Below are 24,153 nucleotides of genomic sequence, written 5' to 3' on the forward strand. Positions count from 1 at the left end.
GAGGTGGGAGGGGTGATCGGGATGAAAAAAAAAAAGAATCTGCCTTGCAATGAAGGGGACATGGGTTTGATTCCTGGTCGGGGAACTAGGATCCCACATGCTACTGAGCCTCTGCATCACAGCTGGAAAGCCAGAGTGCCACAAGGAAAGATCCTGAATACTGCAACTAAGACCCCATGCAGCTAAAAAAATAAATAATTAAAAAAATTCCCATAGCCCAAGCTGTGCCCCAGAGCAAGTAAGTCAGAATTTCTGGGCATAGGACCCAGACCTTAGCTTTTTGGAAAGCAACCCCAGTAATTCCAACGTGCACTTAGGGTTGAGAACCACTAAACTGGGTTTTTTTCCCCAAAGTCAGAGCCTTAATGATCTCTTTTAGTCAGCAGTTGATTGAAATCCATCAGGCCAACCAGCACATGTAGAGCGCCAGCTACAAGTGGTTCTCAGACTCAGTCTTGTATTTCAATCATGGAGAAAACTTGTCCAATCACAGAGGCTGGGCCCCACCCTCCAGATTTCTGAAGTCTGACTAGAGCCTTGGGATTTCTTCAAAGTTACCAGGTGATTCTCAGGCACAGACAGGGGTGAGGACAACCACTACAGAAACCTGGGGCCACTGTGCCTGCCCCTGGTTCAGTCGTGCAAGGAGGCAGAGGTGGGCCCTTTACTGAACAGAAGGCCAGGAGAAAGCCCTGGGCATGTGCAGCTCTGCTCCACCCTGTCTAGAGCCCTGCCCTCCTGGAGCCGGTACAGTGCCAGCAAAGATACACCCTGGACTGTCTCAGCCAGGAGGCAAGGAGTTTGCCTGCTGAGCCTGCCAAGGTAAGCAAACAGGTTAACTTTTAAGTTTGAGGTGTGTTGAGTAGAAACCAAATCCCCTGTCCTAGACATGTCTGCCTCTTGAGTTCCTGCTCTGTGAGAGGAGATCAATGATGCTGACCCAACAAGGCTGCTGTGAGCAAGGTCTGAGCTTGGATATGGACTGGTAAGGGTTATGTCTGCTCCTGCCTGTGGCTCAGATTGTGACCAACTTGGAAAATCTTAGAGATGTCATTTTCAGCCCATCCAGAACTTGTCACCTGTGGGCTTTAGCCACAGTTCCAGGACAGATTCTGGTAGGGGAGCAGATGCACTCAGGAAAGTGACGGTCAGGAAAGGAAGCAGTCACTGCATACACCTCTGCCCGCCCCTACTCCCTCCGTGATGGTCTTGGTAAGGAAGAGCTGCAGGGCAGTCACACCTCCACCCACAATAATGGCAGCCTAAGCTCTAACCATCACATGTTACTCCTCAGGAGCTAGGGTGCCTGTGCCAGCCAGAGACTCCCTGGCCAGAAGAGGGTGTAGGCCCCTTGACATCTGACCACCAGGCCCTGAGTCAAAGTGGTGGATAGTCCCAGCCTGGGTTAGGAGACTTTGTTCTCTCTTGGCTCTATTTCTGTCTGGCTGTACAAGACCAGTTCTTCCTCTTGTGTCAAGTGAGGATGTGTCTTAGTCTCCTGCATAGGGCTGTGGAGGTGAGGTAGGTGGGTAACAGGGCTAAGGGCTAGGGGAGGCATCAGACCACAGAACTGGGAGGAAGAGGGGCGGCTGGTATAGTTTCAGAGCCCAGGAGCTCATTGTCAAGGGAAGGAAGGAGAAAGGAGGTGCCTTAAGGACAGGCACTGGGGAGAGAAAGCATTTGCCCTTCCTGACCCCACCCACCTGCCATAGGATTAGCTCAGAATCCTGGCCCGCCATCCCACCACAGTGCCTCCTCTCCTGCTTCCCTCAGAGCCTACAGCTGTCCCCTCAGTTCACACACACCATGCCCTCCTGGACCTCCACACCTATAGAGAGGGGCAAGGTCGCTGGGGGTAGGGGTGGTGGTGGGGGTGAGAGATCCCACACAAGCTGACAAGGGGCCAGTGAGATGACCCCTTCAGGTCTCAGAGACTCGGAACTGGAAGCTCCAGCTGTCCCAATTTGTAGATGAGACAGCCGAGACTCAGAGAGGGGATGCCCAAGGTACCCCACGTGTCCGTGGCTCCTGAGACAGAGCTCAGGCATCCCAGCCTGGGTCCCCACTGTGGCACCTCGGGGGCTCCTGGGAGGCCTCACCTTCTAGAGCCCACAGGTGGTGCTTCACCAGCTCCACCACCTCCTGCCTGTCCTCTGAGAGCACGATCCCAAAGCCAGCCAGCAGGTAGGAGACGTCCGTGGTGATCCCTGCCCTCACCTTCTGGATGGTGGGTACCACGCCCACTAGCAGCAGCAGGGCCACCTGGAAGAACCCCGAAATCAGGGCGGCAGGGCCTGGCTGTGCTCACACCAGGCACTCCCATCCCAGGAGAAGTGTTTTCTGAGACTTCAGGAGATAAACTCCAGCAGCCCTGGGCTGTAGCCACGTGCCCATCACTCATCACAGTGCTCTTATCTGTCTCTTAAAGCAGCATCCTCGGGCCTCTAATCAGCATGTTACAGATACGACTTTAGCCTCATCGACCCCAGACATGCTTTCAAGCAACACAAGTGCATGTGCGCATCTCTGAATCATCTATCTAAATTTAGTATGAAATTTCCAAATTTTTCATGTTGGAGAAAGCAAGGTATCCCATAAGTGAGCACAGGCATTGAAGCTAGCTGGACCCGGATTCGAATTTTGGCTACCCTGAGATATCAGCTGTAGAAACAAGGCCAAGTCAAATTCATCTCTCAGCCTTAATTTCCTCCATATGTGAAAGGGAAAAGACTCATACCTACCTCCCAGGATCTTCAATTTTTTGGTCTTTTTTAGGGGGAGGGGTGATGGTGGCGGTGGGGATTTATCAAACATACATTATCTCACTAAATCTTCTCGACTGAAAGGAGAATAATTCTATTTCCTCCATTTCACAGCTCAGCTAGTGGGTACAGGGATGTTGAGTAACTCATCCAACATCACTCAGGAGGTAAATAAAGGAGTGAGGATTTAAATCTGTGTTTACATGACTCCAAAACTCATGCTCTGACCCTGTGTGAGCCCAACAAGGGTTAGCATCCCCTCCCTTCTGTGTAGGCCAGCATTCCCAAGATGGCCAGAAGCAACAGGATAGGATTGTGGGTGGGGCTCTTGGAGAGCTGAGCGGGGGAGCCTGAGTCATCTCAGGGTTGGGGGTTGGGAGCAGGGGTCCAGAGGCAAACAGCATGACAGAGGCAGGACATACCTGGTAGATGGCCGTCCCTGTCAGGGTGACTGAAAGCACCAGCTTCAGGGGGAGTCGGAATCCTGCAGTCCCCAAAAGGAGGGGCATGGTGAACCCCAGCACCACCCAGGCCCCAGAGCCCCCTCCCGCCCAAAGGACCCGGGAATAGGACCACAGGTCATAGGATCCTGGACCACCCAGGCCAGTCAGGGGCTTCCCCTTGTCCCAAGCTGGGGTTGTTGCTCCTGATGACAATGGTACTAAAGGTCGGAGCTGGCTTTCTACAGCACCTGTTCTGTGCAAAGGAGGGTTGAGGTCACCTGTCACTCTTGACCTCAGGTCCCCACCCCATACCTCGCTGTGGAATGTAGATGGAGTGTCTGAAGTAGATCCAGGCCCGAGATGCGAAGCCACGCTTGCAGGTGTGGGAGCTGAGGAAAGACCCAGTCAGGAGGGAGCTCTCAGGAGAAGCTCCTGCCCCGAGCCTGGGCCCCAGGGTCTGGTTGGTTCTTCATCTCTGTCCTACCATGTGGCCCAGTGCCAAACTCCCAAACAAACCTGCCTGCCCAGGCCTGTCCCCCAGCCCTAAGGATGTGCCTGGAACTTCACCTGCTTTTCAGCTTCTTCTGGCAAAGGAGGGTCTTCAGATATTCTTCAGAGTAGCTGCTCTGCAGGCCCTGTGGGGACAGAAGGACAAGAAGATGGGACCTGTCTTGAGCCATCCCTCGGGCCCTGGCTCAGGGTACCATGGTGGGCACCTTGTAGGTGCTCCACACAAACCTCTTGGCTGTGGTAGACTACAGAGAAAGGGCACCTTGTGGGGATAAGGGCCATGCCCCCCAAAGCTGCCCTCCCCTCCTCCTTAAATAAAAGACTAATCCGTCTCCTAGCTAAGAACTCTCAATGCTGGCAAGTTTTTCCTAAGGGCTATTTCCAACCATCCCCAACTTTACTCAGTCTCTTCACATCACTGCTTTCCCCCTGGCCCTCAGGCCTTTGCTAGCTGAGACGGGGGTTAAAGGGAGTCTATGTCCCATGAGTTTATCCCTTGACCAGGACACAGGCTGGGCCGTTTTGGGTCAGATGCCCCAGGCCTCTCCTACTCCAGGGAGATCACAAGGGTGACCTGATTTGGCTAAGCCACATTCCAGGCCTTAAGCTGCCTGCCAAGTGGCAGAGGCCCACAGTAAGATGCGGTGAGCCCCTGGCCCCTGATCATTTGGAAAATATAGGCCAAGTCACCCATTGCCATGGGAACCCTGGGATCCAGGGCAGGTGTGGATCAGCTCAAAGAATGACTGTGTCCTTTGAGGATTAAAACTCTTTGACCAAGGGCCAAAGAGGATTTTATTTCTCCTAAGACTTCCCAAGAGGAAAGGCGTGAAATGGAAGGAGAGGCTGAGAAGATCCCCAGGAGAGGAGGGAAGGGCCTGAGCAAGGCAGAGACGTGCCTGGTGTATCCTGGGGAGCCGCTCCCCTCCTCTGAGCATCTGGAGGGCAGTAGTGACAAGTACCGAGGACCCTACTGCTACCCTGTGAGCATGAAACCTGCAGTCAAGTGGGTCAGCGGGGGATCCAGAGCCACCCTGGAGATGCTGAGCCCACCTACCTCTTCTCCCCTCTGTGGGGACCTCACTCCTTCTCTGGTTTCAGTCCCAGCCCCTCTGTTGAGCTCCAGGTCCAGGGTCCAGCTGCCCGCCAGACCGCTCGGCACCACACACGCACAGCTGTACATCGTCCCCCGCATACCTGCTCTCATCCAGGGCTCTGCATGTCGCCAGGAACTGGCGCCAGCACCCACCCGCTGTCTGTCCTGGATGCCACCCTTCAAGCTTTTCCTTCAACCTCCCCATCTGCAGAGCAACCAGCCTTTTGCATCTCTGTGGGGTAGTTTCCCTCCTTCCCCTCTCTCACCAGGAAAAGACTCGACCCCTCCTCCACCCACGCTCTGGAGTTGCAATTCTCACACTGCGCTGTAAATATATGTCTCTGTATCCATTGCCCCCAGCACGCTGGGAGCCCTGGAAGTCCAACACAGGTCACCTGGCCGAGTCCATAGCCCCAGCCCAGGACCTGCATAAGATAGGTGCTTGGAAAATGGAGAATATGATTGCCATATCTAGTAAGAATTCTCCCTTGCCATGACATATTCATCCACACACCCACCTACCCAAAACTTCAGAAATATTTGCTGAGTGTCTACCATGTCTACCATCTCCATCATGATGCTGGGAAAGTTTGAAGGCAGGAGGAGAAGGAGGTGACAGAGGATGAGACAGTTGGATGGCATCACGGTGTCAATGGACATGAGTTTGAGCAAACTCTGGGAAATGGTGAAGGACAGGGAAGCCTGGCAAGCTGCAGCCCATGGGGTCACAGAGAGTCGGACACGACTGAAAGACTGAACAGTAACTCATGTGCTAAGACCTGCCCAATGCTGCAAATCATGCAAGAATGAAACAGATGCAGCCCATCTCTGTACCTCACACTCTTTGCTATGCCTGCAATGCCTTTCTTTTTCTCTCCCTACTCTAGGTCTTCCCTGTCCTTTAGCCCCTGCAATGTCTACTTCCTCCAGGAAGCCCTCCAAGCATTACTTAGTTCTTCCAGCCCTCCCCTTTATCCATTATCCAACCTAGGGTTGATTCATAATGCAATTCTGCCCCAGGTGCTCCCTGAATCATGTCAGCATCTGCAGAGCTTCTATTAGGCACAAGGCCCTGGCCTGTCTCATTTCTCCAGCTAGATCCTCCATGTTCCAGAAATAGAGCAATGAGTTCCCTGTCTTTCAGCCCACTTCTCCTTTGTTGAGTTACCACTCTGCAAACAGCTTGATGCTCTAGGTATCCTGGGTGCCAGCCAAGGGCCTGGCTTGGCCTTTGCTTGGGAAGGGAAGACTCACCAGTCCCTCAGCGACTCAGCAAATGTTTTCTGAGCACCTTTTATGTTCCAGGCCCTACACCAAGCATGACCACATATGGGAGACCAAAAGACCTGGGTGAGTCCAAGGTATCTTGAGTGCTGAGTACAAGCCCACCCCAGCCCTGCGCCTTTACCTTGGAACCCGTGGCTGCCCCACGACTGAAGCTTCTCACCAGCTGCGCTGGGTACCAAAGGCTCAGGAATCCCAGGCCCAGAAGGAGAGGCAGCGAGGCCAACAGGGAGTAGTACTTGTAGATCTGGAGGGACGGACAAACACCAAGGCACATCCACCTTCTGCCTCCTTTCCCCACTCAAAGACTGAGATTCATTTCTCTTCCCAGCTCACAGGGGCCCCTGAAGGTGATCGAGGGTGTGTGGGAAGGCTTCTGGCTCTATCACTACCCTACAACCTAGGCCACTTGGCACCGACTCCTACTTCTCCTTCTCTGGCCCCACAGAGGTGCTTGCCCCTCCCCCAGGCCCCTAGACTCCCAGGGCCTTTTCAGGAGCCAAAGGGAGGATGTTTTGTGAGCCCCTCCTACCCACCCCAGGGGGCTGCCATGGGACCTGAAACAGGAGACAGCCACCTTCTAGGTCCTGGTGCTTTGACACTGGCCTGTTTTTGGTTTTGTTTTTTTCCCTGTTACAGTTTGCAACCTGAGCAACTGCAAAGAACATGCCCTGCCTCCTGGGGCTGAGGCCCTCCTAGGGTTGAACATGGATTCATTTATTTGTTAATTCTGTACGTTTTTACTGAGAGTTTAGTATGTGCCAGGTCCTGGCTGGTGAAAAAGACCAACCAAGTCCTTACTCTCACGGAAACCACCTGAGCTTCAACTCTACCCTGAGGGATCTGTGTTATCAGCTTCATTTATGGGAGCAGGGTAGGTAGGTGAGGGAACCTGAGCCTCAGAAAGGTGATAAGGTGTTCTCAAAGAACCTGGCACCACCTGGCATCATTACATGCATTTGCTTGTTTGACTGTGTGTCCCCTTCCAGAAAAGGCAGCTCTTGGGATGCCAGGGACTTCATCGGTCTTAGTCACAGTGCTACTCAGTGACTGGAAATGCCCCTGGTACAGAGAATATCCTCAAATATGTTTATGGAATGAACTAAGGAAGGAAGGGATAAAGCTGGATTCAAACTTGGCTTGTCTGACTCTAGGCTACACCTACACCCTTTGGGCTCCAAACCAGGCAGCTTCAGACCCCAACCAGGCCCAGTGAACCAGGTTCTGAGGTTCTGGACTTCTCTTTTTAGCCCTCTGAGACCATCCCCCAACTCAGCGCTTGTGTTCTGCAACTTTCTTCACTCTCTCTCCAGCCTGGCCAAGGAAAGTCTGGGCAATTAATAATGGGGAGATTTCAGGGTTCCTCTCCCTCCTTCTCTGCCCCTTCCCTCCCCTCCCCCTCCCAGACAGGAAGCTCCTGAGGGCAGGCCCGGCTGTCTCTCCCACAGAAGGGCCAAGCTTGGAACCAGCACATGGCTAAAGGCATGAATCCCTGCCCAGTAGAAGGCAGCAGGGAAGCGTGTAGACAGAGACGAAAGGAGCCTCGCCGGCTGACGCAGCTGCCCCATACCGCACTGTCCCAGGCCATCCCGAGTCCATGGTTACCTTGGGTGATTCGGGACACTCTGCCCTTTGCCAGACCTGGACCCCTAAATGAGCCCAGGACAGCACGCTGCCTAGCAGGTGGGCGGCTCCATGCCTGACGGTGGCACAGGCAGCCAGCGGATAGTAGAGGGCAGGGTAATAGAGCAGAGCCAGTATCTTCCGCGGCCCTGGAAGGCAAGACGGGCAGAGAGACACGTGATGGAGGAGCAGAGGTGGGGCCTGGATCCCGCCCAACCCCACTTCTCTGCTATCTCTATCTTCCCAGCCCCTCGACTGGTTCAATAGGCAAGAGCCCTGCATTCAAGCCAGACTCTTGACTAGTATCAGCTCTGTGATCTTGGGCAAGTTACCTCTTGAAGTCTCAGCTTCCCCATCTGTAAAATGGAGTAACATAGCATATTAGCAAAGATCAAAGAAGAAGGTATGTGTAGGGTGCCTAGCACCATGCCTGAGTTAGTACTAAATAAATTCAGCTACTATTTTATCACTGTTCCCATCTCTGACCCTCGGCCTCCACCACTGTACCAATGGAGCTGATATCTGCACTTTGCGGAGTCATTGTGAGGATCAGATGACCTAAGGCGACCACATTGGAGGGCGGTGGCTCCTCTGGATGGTGGCTGTGCTTTCTACCACCACTTCCTTAAGCCCAGATCAACTCTCCAGGACCCCTCTCTATTCCCCTCCCCTGCTCCTTCACATTCACACGGGACTAGGCTGTCTGAGGTCTGGGGGACTCCGTCTGTGCCCCCTCACCCAGGGGGGTGGAGTTTGTACAGGAGCACAGAGGGCAGCATTGACCCAAGGATGGAGCGACAAGATTTCAGACACTGTGGTGGGACAGTTGGTGAAGGTGATGGGACAGCGTCTTCTGGGCGATGGCGCACAGCTGGGATCAGGAGCCCCAGTGCTCTGGATTCCCACCAGCCCCCTGCCATCCATCCAGCCCAGGGCCTTAGCCATGCTGGGTACCTCGGCCGGGTGGTGAGGTGAGGCTCAGGAAAGGCAGCGGGTCCTCGGTGGGGAGCAGCAGACACAGGGAGCTGAAGAGGACCATGAAGACGGCGGCAGGCACGGTCCGGGGCCTGTCCCCAGCCAGGAAATCCACAGGGCTGGTACAGAGCAGGGGCGGGACAAGAGGCCGTCACTCAGGCCCTGCATGCCCGTTACCACCCTGTGTTCCACACACTGGAGAGGTGGAATCCTTCCCCTTCCAGATGGGGAAACTGAGGCCCCTTCATGTATTCATTCCACAAATATCTGTGGAGTGCCTCCTATGGATCCAGACCCGGGCCCTATGGCAAGTGACTCAGGAACACGCCCCCCTCCCCCCAACATACAGACGCAGAAGGAGCAAGCCTAAGCACTGCTCCCCCCGCCCACTCTGGAAGCTTCAGGAAACGGCCGCCTCCACACTAATCGGTCTGTCTGGGCTGGCAGACCTTCAGAGAGCTGGAGAGTCACAACATCCTTATGCAACGGCCGCCGCCCTGGCCTGGGAGTGGCCCCAGGGCAGAGGGCAGACAGCGGGCACGGCTATCCCAGGCATTGCCCCTCTGAGCTCAGAGCAAGCCTCTGAGACCCTCTGCTTCGGTGCTCCAGCTTGCCTCCAGGCCCAAAGGGCTCCATCCTGCTTTGTTCACCCCTGGGCCCTCCCCTAGGCAGGGCAAGCTCTTTTTCCTGGCCAGCCAGTGCAGCAGAAACCCCCGGCTCTTTCCCGTCAAAACCAGCATGGCAGGACCCACTCCGGTGTGCGGTGTGCATTCCAAGTTCAAGGCTGTCTACACTGGGGCTCCACCTACCACTTCCCCCGATTCTTCAGTCTCTCCCACACACACCTGCCCAGTCCCAACTTCTCAGGGTCATCCCCATCCCAGGCTCTGGGGTTGCAAGGCTGAAGGAGGCTGGGGGAGAAATTTCAGCCAGAGGGGCTGGAGGTCAGTCCCTCATAAAACTGTGTCAGGTCTAGGAAACACCCTCGGGGAAGAGGGTGAAGATGGCGTGGAGTGATCATGGCCTGTCTAGACCATGGGTTGCCTGAGGGGGTGTGTCCTGGAGCTGGGCCCTCTTGGGCCCGATCTCCCTGGGGTCTGGAACAGGAGTGGGTGCCCCTGAGCGGGTCCCTCCCCTTCTCTCTGGGGGTCCCAAGCAAAGCTGGAGATCTCAGTGAAGGGGGGCGGGATGGGAGAACCTCCAGACTGAGAAAGTTCTGGGTGGCACGGAGGCCCAGGGACCTAACAACTTACCACCCCTCCAGAGTGGCCCTGTCAGCTGGGCCCCCCAGAGAGGAGAGCCGAGGCTAAGGCACCAACCTGGGCAAGCCGGGCCTGCTGCGCCCACAGCGGGGCCAGAGCTGGCGGCGCCTCACCAGCATGGCCAGCAGCAGCAACACGAGGATCTGAAAGAATAACACAGAGGCGGGGCTAGGGTGCCCAGGCCTTCCCCCAGGGGCTGAGTCAGAGCCCTCGGCCCTGGGAGGCCCCTAACCCCCCGTGCACACTCGGGCAGCATGCTGGGGACCAGCAAGGAGGTGACAGAAGTTTGAGAGGTTAGACTCTGTCTGCATCCCGGTTTGGGTTCCCGCCCGGGGAGAATTCCCAGTACCACCCCCCGACCATCGTCTCCCTTCACCACCCCAGCCTACATCCCCCTGGCAGTAGGCCAGTTTGGACTCACCGACAGCACGGCCAGGCAGGCATGGTAGAGGCCGGGTGGCACGCTGGGCTGGCAGGAGGGGACCAGCCTGCAGAGCAAGTGAAGGCTGGTCAGGCCAAGGTAGGGAAACCCCAGGTGTGCGGCCAGGTCTGGGGTTCCAGGCTCACTAGGCTGGGTCTCTACCCACCACCTCCCTTGACCCCTCTGATCGCTCACACACAGTTCCACCTTCTCAGGGCTGTTCTGGGCCCCATGACCCTACGGGTGCCGCTCCCATACCAAGGCTTAAGGTTATAGGGCTGAAGGAGACAGAGGGCTCCAGGGGAAGACATGGGACAAACAGAATGGGTCAACTCAGCCTTTCTCTCCATCAAGGCTCACTTCATTCCTCCCTCCTCCAGGAAGCCTCCCGGACTGCTCCAGGTGTCAAAGACCGCTTCTCCGAACTGCGGCTGAGCATACCACCTGGATCCAGCAATCAAGCACTTGGTTCTGTGATCTGCCTTTCATTCACTGGCATTTGAGTTTGGTCTGTCTGTGACTGGAATGATCTACCTTGGTCTTCCAGGATTTATGTCTCTACTTGTTTTACTTTTGCTAAGGGCTGGGTCATGTGTCAGAGAAAGGTATTAGGTGGAAGCCCTGAGCTCAGGATTGGACCTGAACCTAGAAAAGCAGATAGGATTGGGTTCCTGCAGGAGGGCTAGACCTCTGGGTTTGCCCAGCTGGAGCCTGGGAGTGCCAGAGGGAGGCCACCAGTGTGGATGGGGCCACCAAGTTCTGGCGGACGAGGCATTGGAGGAAGCCCCTGCTGCAGCTGGGCCTGTCCTGCCCAGGGGTGGGGGCAGGGGGCTCACCCACCCTGATGGGCTCCGTCCCCTGTGTGGACAAGACGAATCTCAAGGGTGGGCCTGAGGACTCTGTGCTAGAACAGCCCAGGCTTCCTGAGCTTGGAAATCCCAGAGAGTGAGGAGCAGGAAAGAACCCAGTCCTGTGGACTTGTCCTTCAGGTGGCAGGGTACAGAATAAGCCTTCTTTGTGCAACTTCTTGGCTCAGGCAGCTCCAGCCTCTTTCCAAAGCAGAATAGTGCTCGTGGTAGAGTAGAGTAGGCGCCACAGGGGATCAGGTTCCTCCTGTCTGCACTCAGGCCTCACACGCCCCACTTACAACCCTACAGCACCTTACCGGAGTACGTGGGGTGGGGTTTGGGTGAGAAAGGGTCACTTGCCAGCCCCAAGAGTCCAGAGCCCCCACTCCTGGCCATCTCTGCTGGCATCTCATCACTTGACAAAGTCCTACTCAGTCCTGCCCCCCACCCCCAGGCCCAGCCAGAGCAGGGGCTCAGCAAACTGTCCCTGGGCAGCCTGACCCTTTCCCATTCATCCTAGACCAGGAGGCACCCTGGACTCCCTTAAGGGCCCTGTCTGGGGGAATCACTGGCCTTTCTGTACCACCTGGCACCCGCCTCCATCTACCCTTTATTTAGCTCCGTTTGGCTGAGACTCATGAACCCTCAAATGTTTGCGGTCTGGGCAACAGAAACTTGGCTGAGCAAATGTTGATGGCACGTGGACCCATATTTTGCGCCGTGGGGCAGGCAAGATGGCACAGACATGAAGAACACCGTGGTAGGGAGGGTGGGAGCTTGATCCTAGAGGGAACACAAGCAGATGCTGAAGGATGAAGAGGGGTAGACATTTGGGGCAAGGCCTCAGAGCGGGTGGTATCTGAGTTTGGAAGATGGTTAGCATCTCTTCAGGCAGACAAGGGCCAAGGGAGCTCCAGGTAGAGGAAAGAACAGGAGGAAGTGCAGTGACAGGCAGCAGCGAGTGGAACTGGGGCCACACGAGGTTTTCAGCTTGATCGGGGCCCAGAGGGCAGGCTGAGAGCCGGTGATAGCAGGCATGGGAGGCACTGAGGGTGTTTAAGCGGGACAGTGTTCTAGATTTTAGGAGATTTCTGTGGCTACATTTGAATAAATACAACAGCAGGGACTTCCCTGGTAGTTCAGTGGTTAGGAATCCACCTCCCAATGCAGGGGATGTGGGTTCAATCCCCGGTCAGGGAACTAAGATTCCACATACTGTGGGGCAACTAAGCCTACACTCCACAACTGAGCCCGAGTGCTCTGGGGCCTATATGCAGCAACTAAGACCCAATGCAGCTAAATAAATAAACACTAAAAATAAAAAAATGCAACCTAGTACTTACTAAGCATTGAATAAGTGCCATGTACTGCCTGTTCCACATACTAACTCAGTTATTACCTAAGAGGTGGATGCTGTTAGTATCCTTGTGTAAACGAGGAAAACAAGGCTCAGAGAGGCTAGGTGTTTTGCCCAAATCACACAGCTAGTAAAGCACCAGAGCCAGGATTCAAACTGAGGTAGTCTGACTCCAGCAGCCGCAACTGAACAGGATATGAAAGATAAGGAGTATGTGGAAGCCATTAAGTTGAACCATATGAAACTGCCATTTCTTTACATCAGAGAGAGTTGCATATCAGCATTGTCAAATGGCTCACCGTAAACAGTCTCAGAGGTATTTAGGAGGAAGAACTGACATGACTTAATGTGGAGGAGTGGGAGGGAAGGGGCGTTTCTGGGATGGCTGTAGGGTCCTGGGCCTTATTCCAAGATGAAGAGTGAGGACCAGAGTCAAACGGAGTCCAAGGAAGCAGAGAACTGGTACTGGGCAATTCAGAGGTGGTGACAGGCCCTCGGGAACAGAGGCCAGACTGCCATGTGGTAAGGACAGTGGGACAAAGGAGAAGCCAGAAAATTGTTTCAAGAGTTTGACTCTGAGCAAGAAGCTGCAGAGGGCCCCACCCAGAGCAGAGGGTAAAGCACAGCTCTGGGGGTGAGAGAGGCTGACTGTCTGGGGCAGGGGTCTGCAGGCCTGGGCTCCAGGGGGGCCTGGAGCCTTGCTCCCTGGCCCTGTCCCCCTCCCACAGCAGAGTGACCTGCAAATCACCCTGGCGTTAGCCTCGCTTGGTAGGAGGGCAGGCCATGGAGGAAGCCTCCCAGTTCCGCTTTCCAGGCAGCCCTTTGAAGTGGTGGGGAGGTGACTGACATCCTGGACAGCTGCCACAGATGTATTTGTGTCCCCAGGCTCTGGCTGGGGAGTTCAATATTGATGACGGGTGGATGACACATGAGCACATGGCAAGTAGCACCTGGCCGGAGGAGCCTCTGGGGGGAGGAAGGAGCCAGCCTGGCTTCTATAGATCAATCCTATGTCCAGAGAAGACCCCAGCCAGTGCATCCCAACCCCATCACACTCACCCCCACCCCACAACCTCTCCAGCCAGGCCTTGGTGCCAAGGGGATGCTTGAGTAAGTGTGACCAGGAGGTTGAGTCCATCCCAGACACTGTCACCAGTGCCCATGACCCCGACTCCAGCTCACTGAGGCACAGGGGGAACCCCTGTCCAGAGCTCCTCCAAGTTTTGGGGCACGACCTCACCGGGGTGTCTGACTCACTCAGGAAGAAGTGAGTCCAAATTCACCTCCTTGGGATTCCCCTGGGATCCCAGCTTCCCACTCCCACCTCCAGCAGGAAGCTCGACTTGGTTGGGCCAAGTACATAGAGTCAAACAAAGCTCTTCATTCTCACCTGCAGTGGGAGAAGGGAGCTACAAATGCGAGATGTCACCTACCGCAGAGGTAGTGCTGTTCGTCACCCAGTCCCTGCCATGCTTCCAATTTATTCTAAGGCCATGTCTAAATACCGGAGCCACGGAGCTGGCGGCGGGCACCCGGGCCCAGCCAATGCCTGGCCCTGAGGTGGCTAAGGACACAGCTTCCAACTAAGGCCTTAACTTGGGTGGAAGTCTGTGTCCTCCTGGGGCTCCTGGGCCTCTCTCCATTCTTCTGCTTCTCTCAGCTCACACACACACACACACACACACACACACAGGAGGAACCACATACACACACACACACACACACACACACACACACACACACACACACACACACAGAGCAGGAACCTGGGGAGCCCTGGGCTTTTAGGCAAGGGAGGCGGGTACATTGCGCTGACAGCAGGACTGCTTCCCAGGTGGTCAGAACCCCAAGTCCTCCAAACAACACTCCTTCCCCCAGGCTGGGGTGGGGCCTCCCTGCCTGCCGGGTGACCCAGGCCTGGCCAGGCCGCAGCCCGGCCCCTGGGAAGGCACCAGAGCATTTTCCCTTCTCCAGTTTTGGTTGCTGATGGAGAACAGATGTGCACACATCTGGCTCGACGCCGCCCACCCCCCACCCCTGGCCCACCTCACCTTTCCAGTTCCCCAAACCCTCAGACAGAGCAGGGAGGTGGGGGATGGGGCTGAGGCCAGGAACAACAAGAGGAGAACTGGGCTCTGGGGCCCACGCAGGCCGGGCGTCCTTGGCAGCATGGGGGCACAGGGAGGCCCAGCTCCTCTGCCAGGGTGCCCAGACTAAACAAAGATAGAGGGATCTGGGCAGAGGCGGCCGTGGGCCGAGTCCTCAGGCCATACAGACTTAAGCGGAGGCCGCCTCCCTCCCCTGACCTGGCCCGAGCACTCCTGCTCAAGAGAACTGGATCTCCTATCTTCACGGAGCCTCAGATCAGCCTGCGCCAACAGGGCAGCCTGTTCCCCCAGGCCTCCCCCTGACCCCAGCCTGCTCCGAGAAACTGACGCTCATTAACAGCGCACCCAAGATGGTCACCACAGAGACCAGTAACCCCTTGAAGGCAGGCCTGACTTCCCTCAGCCACTCACCCAGCACTCTCCATCTTGGCTACCGGCCAGAGTCACCCAGCCCAGGTTGATCTGAGTTTGCAAGAGGGGCCCCAGGAGTCTGTTTTTGAAACGCACCACAGGGAGTTCCCTGGTGGTCCAGTGGTTAGGACTCAGCGCTTTCATTGCCAGAGCCCGGATTCAATCCCTGGCCAGGGAACTAATATCCCGCAAGCCATGTAGCATGGCACCACCATCCCCCCCGCCAAAAACAGTCAAAAAATAAACACACCACACAGGTGATAGTTAGGTGCCTAGCCTGGCCGAGGTCCCCCACCTCAAGTATCTTAACACCAGCGCGAGGGCTGTTCTCACAGAACAGGGGAGGAGCTGAAACCCAGAGAGGCTGTGACTTGCCGAGGGTCCACACAGCGAATGAGCGACAGAGTCCCTCTTAGCAACCCTTGTTCAGGGTCTTCCCCACCCGCCCCCCAATATCAGTAACCTCTGCCACACCCCTCATGCTGGCCAAGAAGAGCCAGAGAGAGTCCAACTCACCCCTCGGGCTGGAGCTCCTGGCCACCCTGGGGCTCGTCGATGTACCAGCTGTCATAGGAATCCTCGTCGTCAGTGGCCCCGGAGGAGGTCTGGTTCCCTGCTGCCTGGGTGGACATCCTCCGACCCTTCTCCTCTGACCCAGAACAAGAGGGAAAAAGCCACTACAGATGTGAAAAGAGGCTTGGGGGGCGGAAAAAAAGAAGAAAGAAAGAAAACCCAAACAAAGAAACGTTTCTCTTTAATCCTAAAGGTTACTTTCTTGCTTTTAGCTCTCTGGGAAAAGCCCGTTTGGGAGTGAGGGCGCAGGAGGAGGGAAGGGCTTCTTCGGTCCCCTCCTGTCCCTTCCCGCCCAGTCTCCTGCGGTCCTGCAGGAGGCTATTATCCCTCGGGGTTGGTGCCCCCTCGGGGTCCCTGGGCTCTTGCTAGAGCACCTGTCTGTCTCTCTCTGTGACTGGCCACGGGTAGGCTTTGCCTCAAAGCACCATTTTCAAGGAAGTTTTATCCAATCCAAGCTGCCCACAGAGACCTCCCCCCTTCCTTCCCCTCCTCCCAACCACCCAGATGGACCCACAGACACACACTCAAGGAAGGACCAGGGAGGAAGAAGCTGCGGAGATGAAAGGGTGGGCGGGCAGCAGGCGGGCTCAGCACACCCGGCTGGACTCTCCCAGCTGGGCTCCTGTCCCCTCCCGCTCTCAGGGGTCCAGCCCAATCCCCTCCTCTTTGTTCAGGTTCCCTGGAGACCATCCCCCAGTCTCAGCCGGCCCCTCGCTGGCCCCTGTGGGCGCCAGTGAAGGGAACATACCCAGGGTCCTCGCAAGCCCCCCTCCCAGAAGTGGAGGCCCAGCTCCACCGGCGGCCCAAGCCTGGGAGGAGCATGATCTGGAGGGCCGGCACCTGACTGCACCCACATACCTGCCTTCCGCGCCTGCCCCAAATCGCTCACACCTTTGCCCAGCACATCTACTGGGCCCCTGCTTATAAGTCAGGCATTCCGGCAACCCAGGGAGACTGCTGGGGCTGGGCCAGGGGTGGAGGCAGGGGAGGGAGCCCGTCCGTTCCTTCTCCTGGAGGAACATGTGTCCCTCGCGGGTAAAACCTTTTTGTTTCTCCAACTTGATTTCACAAGGAGATAACTCACCCCCACAAGGCAGAAGTTAGTCCTTTAAACTCAAACCAGACCCACGGGTAGGCAAGAGCCCTGCCTGCCTCCTGTTCCTCCCGGAGTGTGGGATGTGGGTGAGGAAGGCAGGAGTGGGGGTTCCTCTCCCCTCCCTGGTCCCCAACCGTGAGTGGGAATACAGCAAGATACAGAAGAGGCAGAGAGGGGTTCTCAGGACCCTACTCCTGGGTGGGAGTCAGACCCCCTCCCTGAACTTTTGAGGGTCCCTGTCCTTTCAATACCCCACAGGTGCCTGGGCCCCTGCGTTACCCAGCTAAGGCATTCATTCAACAAGCTTCAGAAAAGGACATTTATCTACTTATTGTTTTAACACACATCCACTGAACACCTACAAAGTGCCAGAACTCTTTGGGGCCCTGTGACAGGAGAATCTACAGTTTAGGAGGACGCAGCAGTTTAGGAGGAGGTGGTAAATAAGCTCGAATCTGACGGTTACAAAGAGAACAGATTGCCCTGACGTACACCACAAGAAACTGAATTTAATCTGAAAGGATGGGTTGGGTGGGCTGCAGGGAAGCGTGTTCCTGATAGAGGGAACAGTGATGCTCAGAAGGGTCAGAGCTTGAGATCCTAAAAGCTCTCCTTCCAAATTCTGTAGCCAGGCCCACAAAGCCTTCCAGAATTAGGACATGATTTTGCTCAGTTGGCCTTGGCTCCTCCCTCTCCTTCCCATGGCCCCTCTTCCAGGAAGAGGGTTCTGGCCACCCCTCCCCTCCCCCACAGAGACATCAGAATCTTGCTGACTCAGAGCTGAACCTGAACTTTGATGCAATGCAGGAGCCCACACTGCCCATCTGATTCCAGGCATTTGGGGGTGAATCCTGCCTCCCAGGCCCCGCTACGATCTCCTAAGGACTGAGCTGGGTCTCTGCTCCTCTGCCCTCCTTCCCCTGATGCACAGTACACTGGGGCCACAGACTATCTAAACTGGGTTTGGCTCACTGCCTGTTCTGGTGACCGTGACTCCTCCATGGGCCTGTCTCGAGCAGGCTGCTGTTTCCCCAGGCAGGTTTCCAGAGCCCTGTGCTCCAGCACTGAGCTCACCTTCCCTTCACTGCTGAGGAGTCCTAGATCCATAGGTTGCATGCATGCCCGCTAGGTTGCTTCAGTAGTGTCCGACTCTGTGACCCTATGGACTGTAGCCCACTGTCTATGGGATTCTCCAGGTAAGAATACCAGACTGGGTTGCCATGCCCTCCTCCAGGGGATCTTTGAGGGAACAACTAACTCTCTGATGTTAAATCCCCCTCCTGATTCCTCCAACAACTGGATTCCAGTCTGTGCTGGGGAGCTCACTTGCTCTACCAGGTAGAGAAGTTCAGAGCTGGATAAATGCCCATCAGAAACTGCTTCCTACCCTACAGGGAGCCTGAATCTGCCTTCCCAGTCTGGTTTGTTCATCCCCTCCTTCATTCAACAGCTCTAACTGCAGGCCAGTTATGTGCCAGGCAAGGTTCTCCACGCTGAGAATAGAGCAGCGAGCAAGACAGAGAAAGTCCTGCACCCCAGGGACCCTCATGTGTAGTAGGGGTGGGGAGAGAGAACATGTGTCAGGTGTGCTGCAAGGGAAAATAAAGTGAGGAGAGAGAGGAAAGACAGACAGACAGAAGCAGGCTATTTTCGGCAGGATGCTGAGGACAAGCCCAGGTGAGATGGTGATGTTTGAACAAAGGTGGGCACCCAGATGGGCACTGAGGAAAGGCACTCACGCTGCCTGGAGGGCTCTGCATCAGCCTCAGGGGCTGTAGCCAGAACAGCAGGGAGGGGCCCAAGCTACAAGGTCCAGGCTTAGCCCCTTCCCCATAGTGCCCTTCCCTGACCCAAAGCCTGCTCTGCTTCCAAAGAGACCTCAAGTGGAGACCGTGCCTTTTCCCAGGGCTAGCCCGGTGCCCATGCAGAGTATGCGGAGACTACTTTCAGGAAAGCCCTAAGCAGAGGTAAGGAGATGATGAGTTTTGCCTCTCTCCCCAGGTCCGGGCACAGTGGAGAGAGGGCAGCCTTCTGCCCAGTTCCCCTATTCAGGGCCAGGCTGAAAATGGTAGGAAGCAGGTCCAGAAGAAAAGAGCTGTGTTTCTACATGGCAGGGAGAAGTGCCCTGGTTGGGCAGGCAACCTACCTGGATTTGAGCCCTGGGATGGGCTGTGTGACCGTGAGTGATTCCCTTGGCTTCTCTGAGTCTCAACCCTGCCTCTCTCCCGGGATGGGGCAGGTTATCCAGCCAGGAGATTCTTTGATTGTGGGCTCTCTCCTCTCTCCAAGGCCCCCGCTCCCTGCCCTCAATGACTTCACGGCCCAGGAATGTGGAGCCAGCACACCAAGCACTGGTTGTAGTAAGAAGGTCAAAGCCACAGAGAGGGACTGCGATTGCCCAGGGTCCCCCACTGTCTTCCACCCACCCACCCTCTTAGCCCCCCAGTGGAGCGGCCTCCACGCTGGTGGGGGCAGGGAAGCAGGCTGGGTTGAAGATCCATGGCTACCCGGTGGTTGCGGAGCTCAGGCTGGGAAGGGGACCCCACTTCTTGAGCCCAAAGCACCACCCCAGCTTGAAGGTAGGAGAACTCACATCTGTGAAATGGAAGGTTATCACTGAGGTGTTAGGAAGGATGCCACCCAGTCAGATTGTGAGCTGGTGAGAAGAAAAAGGTGGCAAGGACATGTTCCTGAATTCTCCCAAAGGCCTGGAGGCAGAGGAGAGGGCAGGCCCTCTGGGGTTGGCTGTATAGGGGAACTCTATCCAGAAGAGTCAAAGACCGGCACCTGCCCTCAGGAGAGGAAGGGATGTTGAGTGGAGGTAGTTGGAAGACAGACAGTGAAATCCTGGAGAAGGGAGAAGAGGGGAGGAAGAATAAAGAGATGGTTTGAGAAGTCTTGGAGGCTTCCTGGAGGAGGGGGCCTGAAGCAAGGCCCAGAGGCCCAGAGGCTCAGACAGTAAAGAATCAGCCTGCAATGCAGGAGACCTGGGTTCAGCCCCGGGTCGGGAAGATGCCTTGCAGGGGGAAATGGCAACCCACTCCAGTATTCTTGCCTGGAGAATCCCATGGATGAAGCCTAGCAGGCTGCAGTCCATGGGGTCGCATAGAGTTGGATGCGACTGAGTGATTAACACTTGAGCAGTCTTGGAGGCTTCCTGGAGGAGGGGGCCTGGAGTGAGGCCTTGAGGTCAGACAGGGTCAGCGATGGCAGCAAAGATGAGTTGTGTCGTAGGAGAGTTGACAAGGGGAATTTGAGAGGCAAGGACAGTGCAGAGCAGGGTTCGGAGATGCCTGGCACACTCAGATGAGGCCAATGCCAATACCCAAGGAACAGCACAGGCCAATAGGGCTCCCAACTGAATACAGATCTGGGGGTGTTCATGCTGAGAGGGGGTCACCAAAAGCTTCTGGGCTTGAGCAGACAAAAATCATCTGCCATCTGGGCTTGGCACTGAACTGCCTGGCCCTGCCCCTTGCGCTGGAGTTGGCCCATGCAGGTCTCAGGACAGGGCTTCCTTCCTCTCCGTGTTTTTGTTCAAGTTGATTAAATCTGAGGAATTTTTGCGTCCAGGAACAGAGGCCCACGTGTGTGCCTTCAGCAGCCCATGGTTATCAAAATCCTTAAAAGGCAAAGTGCTAAGTTTAAAATGAACTGACAGTGGGGCGGAAGGCATGAGGAAGAACCTCAGACACACCCCCAAGGACCTGCAGGTCCTCCAGAGCCCCCCACTCAGCATCTTAGCAATATCCACAGAACTTTAGTAACACCACAAGAAATCCCAGAACCCAGTGTCAACCCTCTATGAGCCCCCAGAACGTCAGTAACACGCCAGAACATCTAAAACACCCGAGAACCCCAGCCACTTTCCGAGGACCCTCAAACTCTGGCAAATCAGGCATGGGTGGGGCAAGATGGTCAAAACCATGGTGGGTAGGTTCTAAAGGCCCAGAGACCCCTCACTGCTCACCACACTCCCATCCCTCCCAGCTTTTGCCTTGGAAGTCCAAGTGCACCCCCAAAATTTCTGCACCCAAACCTCAGTAACACCCCAGAGCCTCAGCAACACCCCAGTCTCCGGCAGCACAGCAGACAATGGCCAAGGAGTGCTTCAGTCCAGGAGTAGGGGGACGGCCCATGTCCCTGCCTTTGCAGCCCAGCCCCCTATGACCGTGTGGATAAGCAGCCCCATGTGGATCTATGAGTTCTGGGTCTGTCCCCATCTACACAGTGCCCTCACTCACACACACACACATACTGAACTGCCCCCGGCACACACAGGTGCCTAATCCTGGCTCCAGACCTAGCCTGACCCCATTCAGTGGTTGGAAGGCAGGGTTATTGGCTGCTCAGCTCATGATGGGAAAGCGTGGATAGCTCTCTACTCCTACCTCCCTTGCCACATAGGAGCATCAGTAGCATCATCTGAAATGCCTTTCTTGGAATTCTCCTGCCCCCTCACCAACAGCATCACACAGCATGAGGGGTTGAAGCCAGAGTCCTCTGGCATGAGTGCGGGCACTGGTGGGAAGGTGGGCAGCCAGTTCTTGCAGGGGAGCAGTTGTTCTTCCCCTCCCAGAGTGCTAGGCTAGAACTGGTTCAGAGGAGGGAAGGCAGGGAGGCAGATTTCAGCTCAAGACAAAGGTAGGTTTCTTAATCTCACAGAGTAGTGAGCCCACCACAAGAGGAGGCAATCAAGAATTGGCTAGTAACATCAAGATGCTGCAGAGGGCTCCCTGCCTTCAGAGGAGGACTGGTCAAAAGGCCATGAGGATTCCCCCAGCTTTAGAGGCCTGGATTCTCCCTTCCTAGCACATCCTCCCTAGGATGGTACCACCGTGGTCTGGTCTTGAGATGTGGGCTTTGTGCTTTCTCGCTGAGGACACCAACTACTGGGCAGATCCCCAGTTCTCCTTCCTCGTTCCCTGCTGACTACAGGACAGGGCTCTCCATCAATCTCTTGCCCACTTGCAAACCCTATGTGCTCAGTCACTTTAGTCGTGTCCGACTCTTTGTGATCCTATGGACTATAGGCCCCCAGGCTTCTCTGTCCACGACATTCTCCAGGCATGAATACTAGAGTAGGTTGCCATGCCCTCCTCCATGGATCCCAACCCAAGGATCAAACCTGCGTCTCTGGTGTCTCCTGCATTACAGGCAGATTCTTTATCTACTGAGCTATCTGGGAAGCCAACGAAGACCGTATGCAGACACAACTGTTTTGATGTCCCCCTGCCTTTTGGAGCTTGCACTAGCTCCCCAGAGTACCCCAAGTCCAGCCATCTCCAGGCCTCCAACCTCATCCCCCAGAATTGCTCGACCCTACCATCCCTGCCACCTTCCCGCCCCATGCCTTCATTTGTACTCTGCCCCCCGCCATACCTTTTCCTGGCTCCCCAACCTGTCGCAATCCTACCTGGCCCGCAGGCTTGGCTCCAGCCCCACTGCCACAGCGTTCTCTTGACCTCTGCCTTCTGTATCTCTTCCTTCTCCTTAGAGATCACCCTGGGGAGTCCTGTGCCTCCCGGCAGAGTGCTCCCCACCACCTGGGACCTCCTCCTCCTCTGAGCACCAGCCCCAGCTCTGGCTGGGATCCCAGAGGGATGACTGGCCGTACTGCTGTCTCAGCACTTGGCCCCGAGCAGAGTCCCCAGCACCTGCTTTAAAAGGTGTTTGATCTCCTCCCTCTCTCCAAGAAAGGCAGTTCCCTCCTTCCTACCAGTTCTGGCCCTGCCCCTCCTCCCACCCCCCCAGGCCTCCCCCACCCCCCAGGCCTTCTGCCTGTGATTCCAGGGATCAGAGAAGCCCACCCCACCCCCATCTCTCCAGCTCAGGCCCACAGCCCGGTTGGGGCCCCACACAACACACAGGGCGGCTTGTTTTTGGCGGAGACTCTCCAACCCCCAAACCATTTGCCCGAAACTTGATCTCCTTGGCCCTTGGTCACCTCGGTGGAGAAGCCTGCACGGGGCTTTCTTTGATGGCTGAGTTTCCCCAGCTGTGGCCCTGGGAGGGTTCAGGAACCCCCTACCTACCTCCGTTTGTCACCATCCATCACTCCTGGGGGGCCATTGCCTGATGAATTGCACCAGGCCGGAGGGGAACCACCAGCTAATCTTTTAATAACCCGATCAGCGTCCTGCTGCTGCCCAGCTGGGCTGAGGGCCCTGACCCTGGGAAGAGGGGAATCTGTCACACTTTCATGGGGCCTTGGGGCTCAAATTTCAGGTAGGATTCATTCCAGGGGGAGAGCCTAAAGCATCTCTTGAAGAGCCTTCTCTCTATTCTAGAAGGCTGGGGTTCTGGGGGCTGCTATTCACCCCAAGCACAACCCCCAAGGCTGCAGGGACAGTCACCCCATCCCTGTCCCTGAGTTGGGAAGGGGAGGTGTTTGGATCAGATTTTCCCATCCTCTCCCCTCCCCCTCCCCCAGCAGGGGTGACCTGGAAGGGTGTGAACCAGATAGGGAAGGAAAGCAGGGCTCAGAAGGTGCAAACATGGTGCTACGGTAGTCAGGGAGGGAAGGAATGAAGGTGGGGACCAGAAGCAGGGCCCTCAATTTCCAAGAGAAGGATACCAGGGGAGGTGTCTTCTGCCTCCTCATCCTGGGAAGGGGATCCAGTCAATGAAAGGATGGGACAGCCTAGGCAACAATTAGGATGTGAGACTGGCTTCTGGTGATGGCACAGACCCCAGAACAGGACTTTCCTGGTGGTCCAGTGGTTAAGAATCCACCTGCCAATGCAGGGCATGCGAGTTTGATCCCGGGTGAGGGAAGATCCCACATGCCATGAAGCAATTAAGCCTGTCACCACAACTACTGAAGCCCACGTACTGAGCGTGAGCTATGCAGCAAGAGAGTAGCTCCTGCTCACCGCAACGAGAGAAAGGCCACGCGCAGCAATGAAGATCCAGCACGGCCAAAAAAAAAAAAAAAAAACCAAAACCCAGAACAGCGGGCACAGAGATGAGGATGGTGTCAGAGCTGTGCCGCCAAACGGAAGGGAGGGAAGGAGGGCAGGAGGGGGAGGGAGCTGTCCAAGCCAGGAGGGAAGGGCTCTCTGACCTGACTGTTCTCTTCCCTGTGGAGAAGAAGGATTTTCACAGAAAGGGTTAAACCCCCAACACTAGGAGAGAATTCAACTTTGGCTCATTTTTAGGAATCTGTTCTCAAGGACCACTTGTAAATGTATGCAGAGAAGATGTCTAAGACTGTTAGTAATGTAAAAATTTGTCAACAAGCCCAATATCCATCAATAAACTTTGATAAGTCTGTATGGTAAAGTACTGTTCCACTGTCACAAAGAATGAGGTACCTCCTTGTGAAAAAACAAGGTAGAACCTCCAAGACAGAATGCCATGTAATAACCAAAAAGGCAAGTTG

The 24,153-nt window shown here is 55.7% G+C and overlaps 1 protein-coding gene across 3 annotated transcripts in view; it reads right to left on the minus strand.

The window, feature by feature from the left end:
* STRA6 (signaling receptor and transporter of retinol STRA6) overlaps window positions 1-24,153 on the minus strand; it is a 43,197-nt gene that overhangs the window by 7,123 nt on the left and 11,921 nt on the right. The window contains exons 1-12 of one of the 3 annotated variants that reach the window (XM_070477548.1): window positions 16,532-16,632; window positions 15,617-15,749; window positions 10,377-10,443; window positions 10,013-10,098; window positions 8,673-8,812; window positions 8,051-8,074; window positions 7,701-7,867; window positions 6,220-6,342; window positions 3,773-3,840; window positions 3,518-3,594; window positions 3,185-3,246; window positions 2,100-2,262 (exon numbers count right to left, since the gene is read on the minus strand). In XM_070477548.1, the coding sequence (XP_070333649.1) occupies window positions 2,100-2,262; window positions 3,185-3,246; window positions 3,518-3,594; window positions 3,773-3,840; window positions 6,220-6,342; window positions 7,701-7,867; window positions 8,051-8,074; window positions 8,673-8,812; window positions 10,013-10,098; window positions 10,377-10,443; window positions 15,617-15,732 (1,093 nt within the window). In that variant the 5' untranslated portion in view covers window positions 15,733-15,749; window positions 16,532-16,632. Of the gene's footprint in view, window positions 1-2,099; window positions 2,263-3,184; window positions 3,247-3,517; window positions 3,595-3,772; window positions 3,841-6,219; window positions 6,343-7,700; window positions 7,868-8,050; window positions 8,075-8,672; window positions 8,813-10,012; window positions 10,099-10,376; window positions 10,444-15,616; window positions 15,750-16,047; window positions 16,178-16,531; window positions 16,633-24,153 lie in introns of those variants that run through there. The other 2 variants (XM_020897953.2, XM_070477549.1) reach the window with 2 other exon arrangements.

Source organism: Odocoileus virginianus, chromosome 16 (assembly GCF_023699985.2).
Source record: "Odocoileus virginianus isolate 20LAN1187 ecotype Illinois chromosome 16, Ovbor_1.2, whole genome shotgun sequence".
NCBI lineage: Eukaryota > Metazoa > Chordata > Mammalia > Artiodactyla > Cervidae > Odocoileus > Odocoileus virginianus.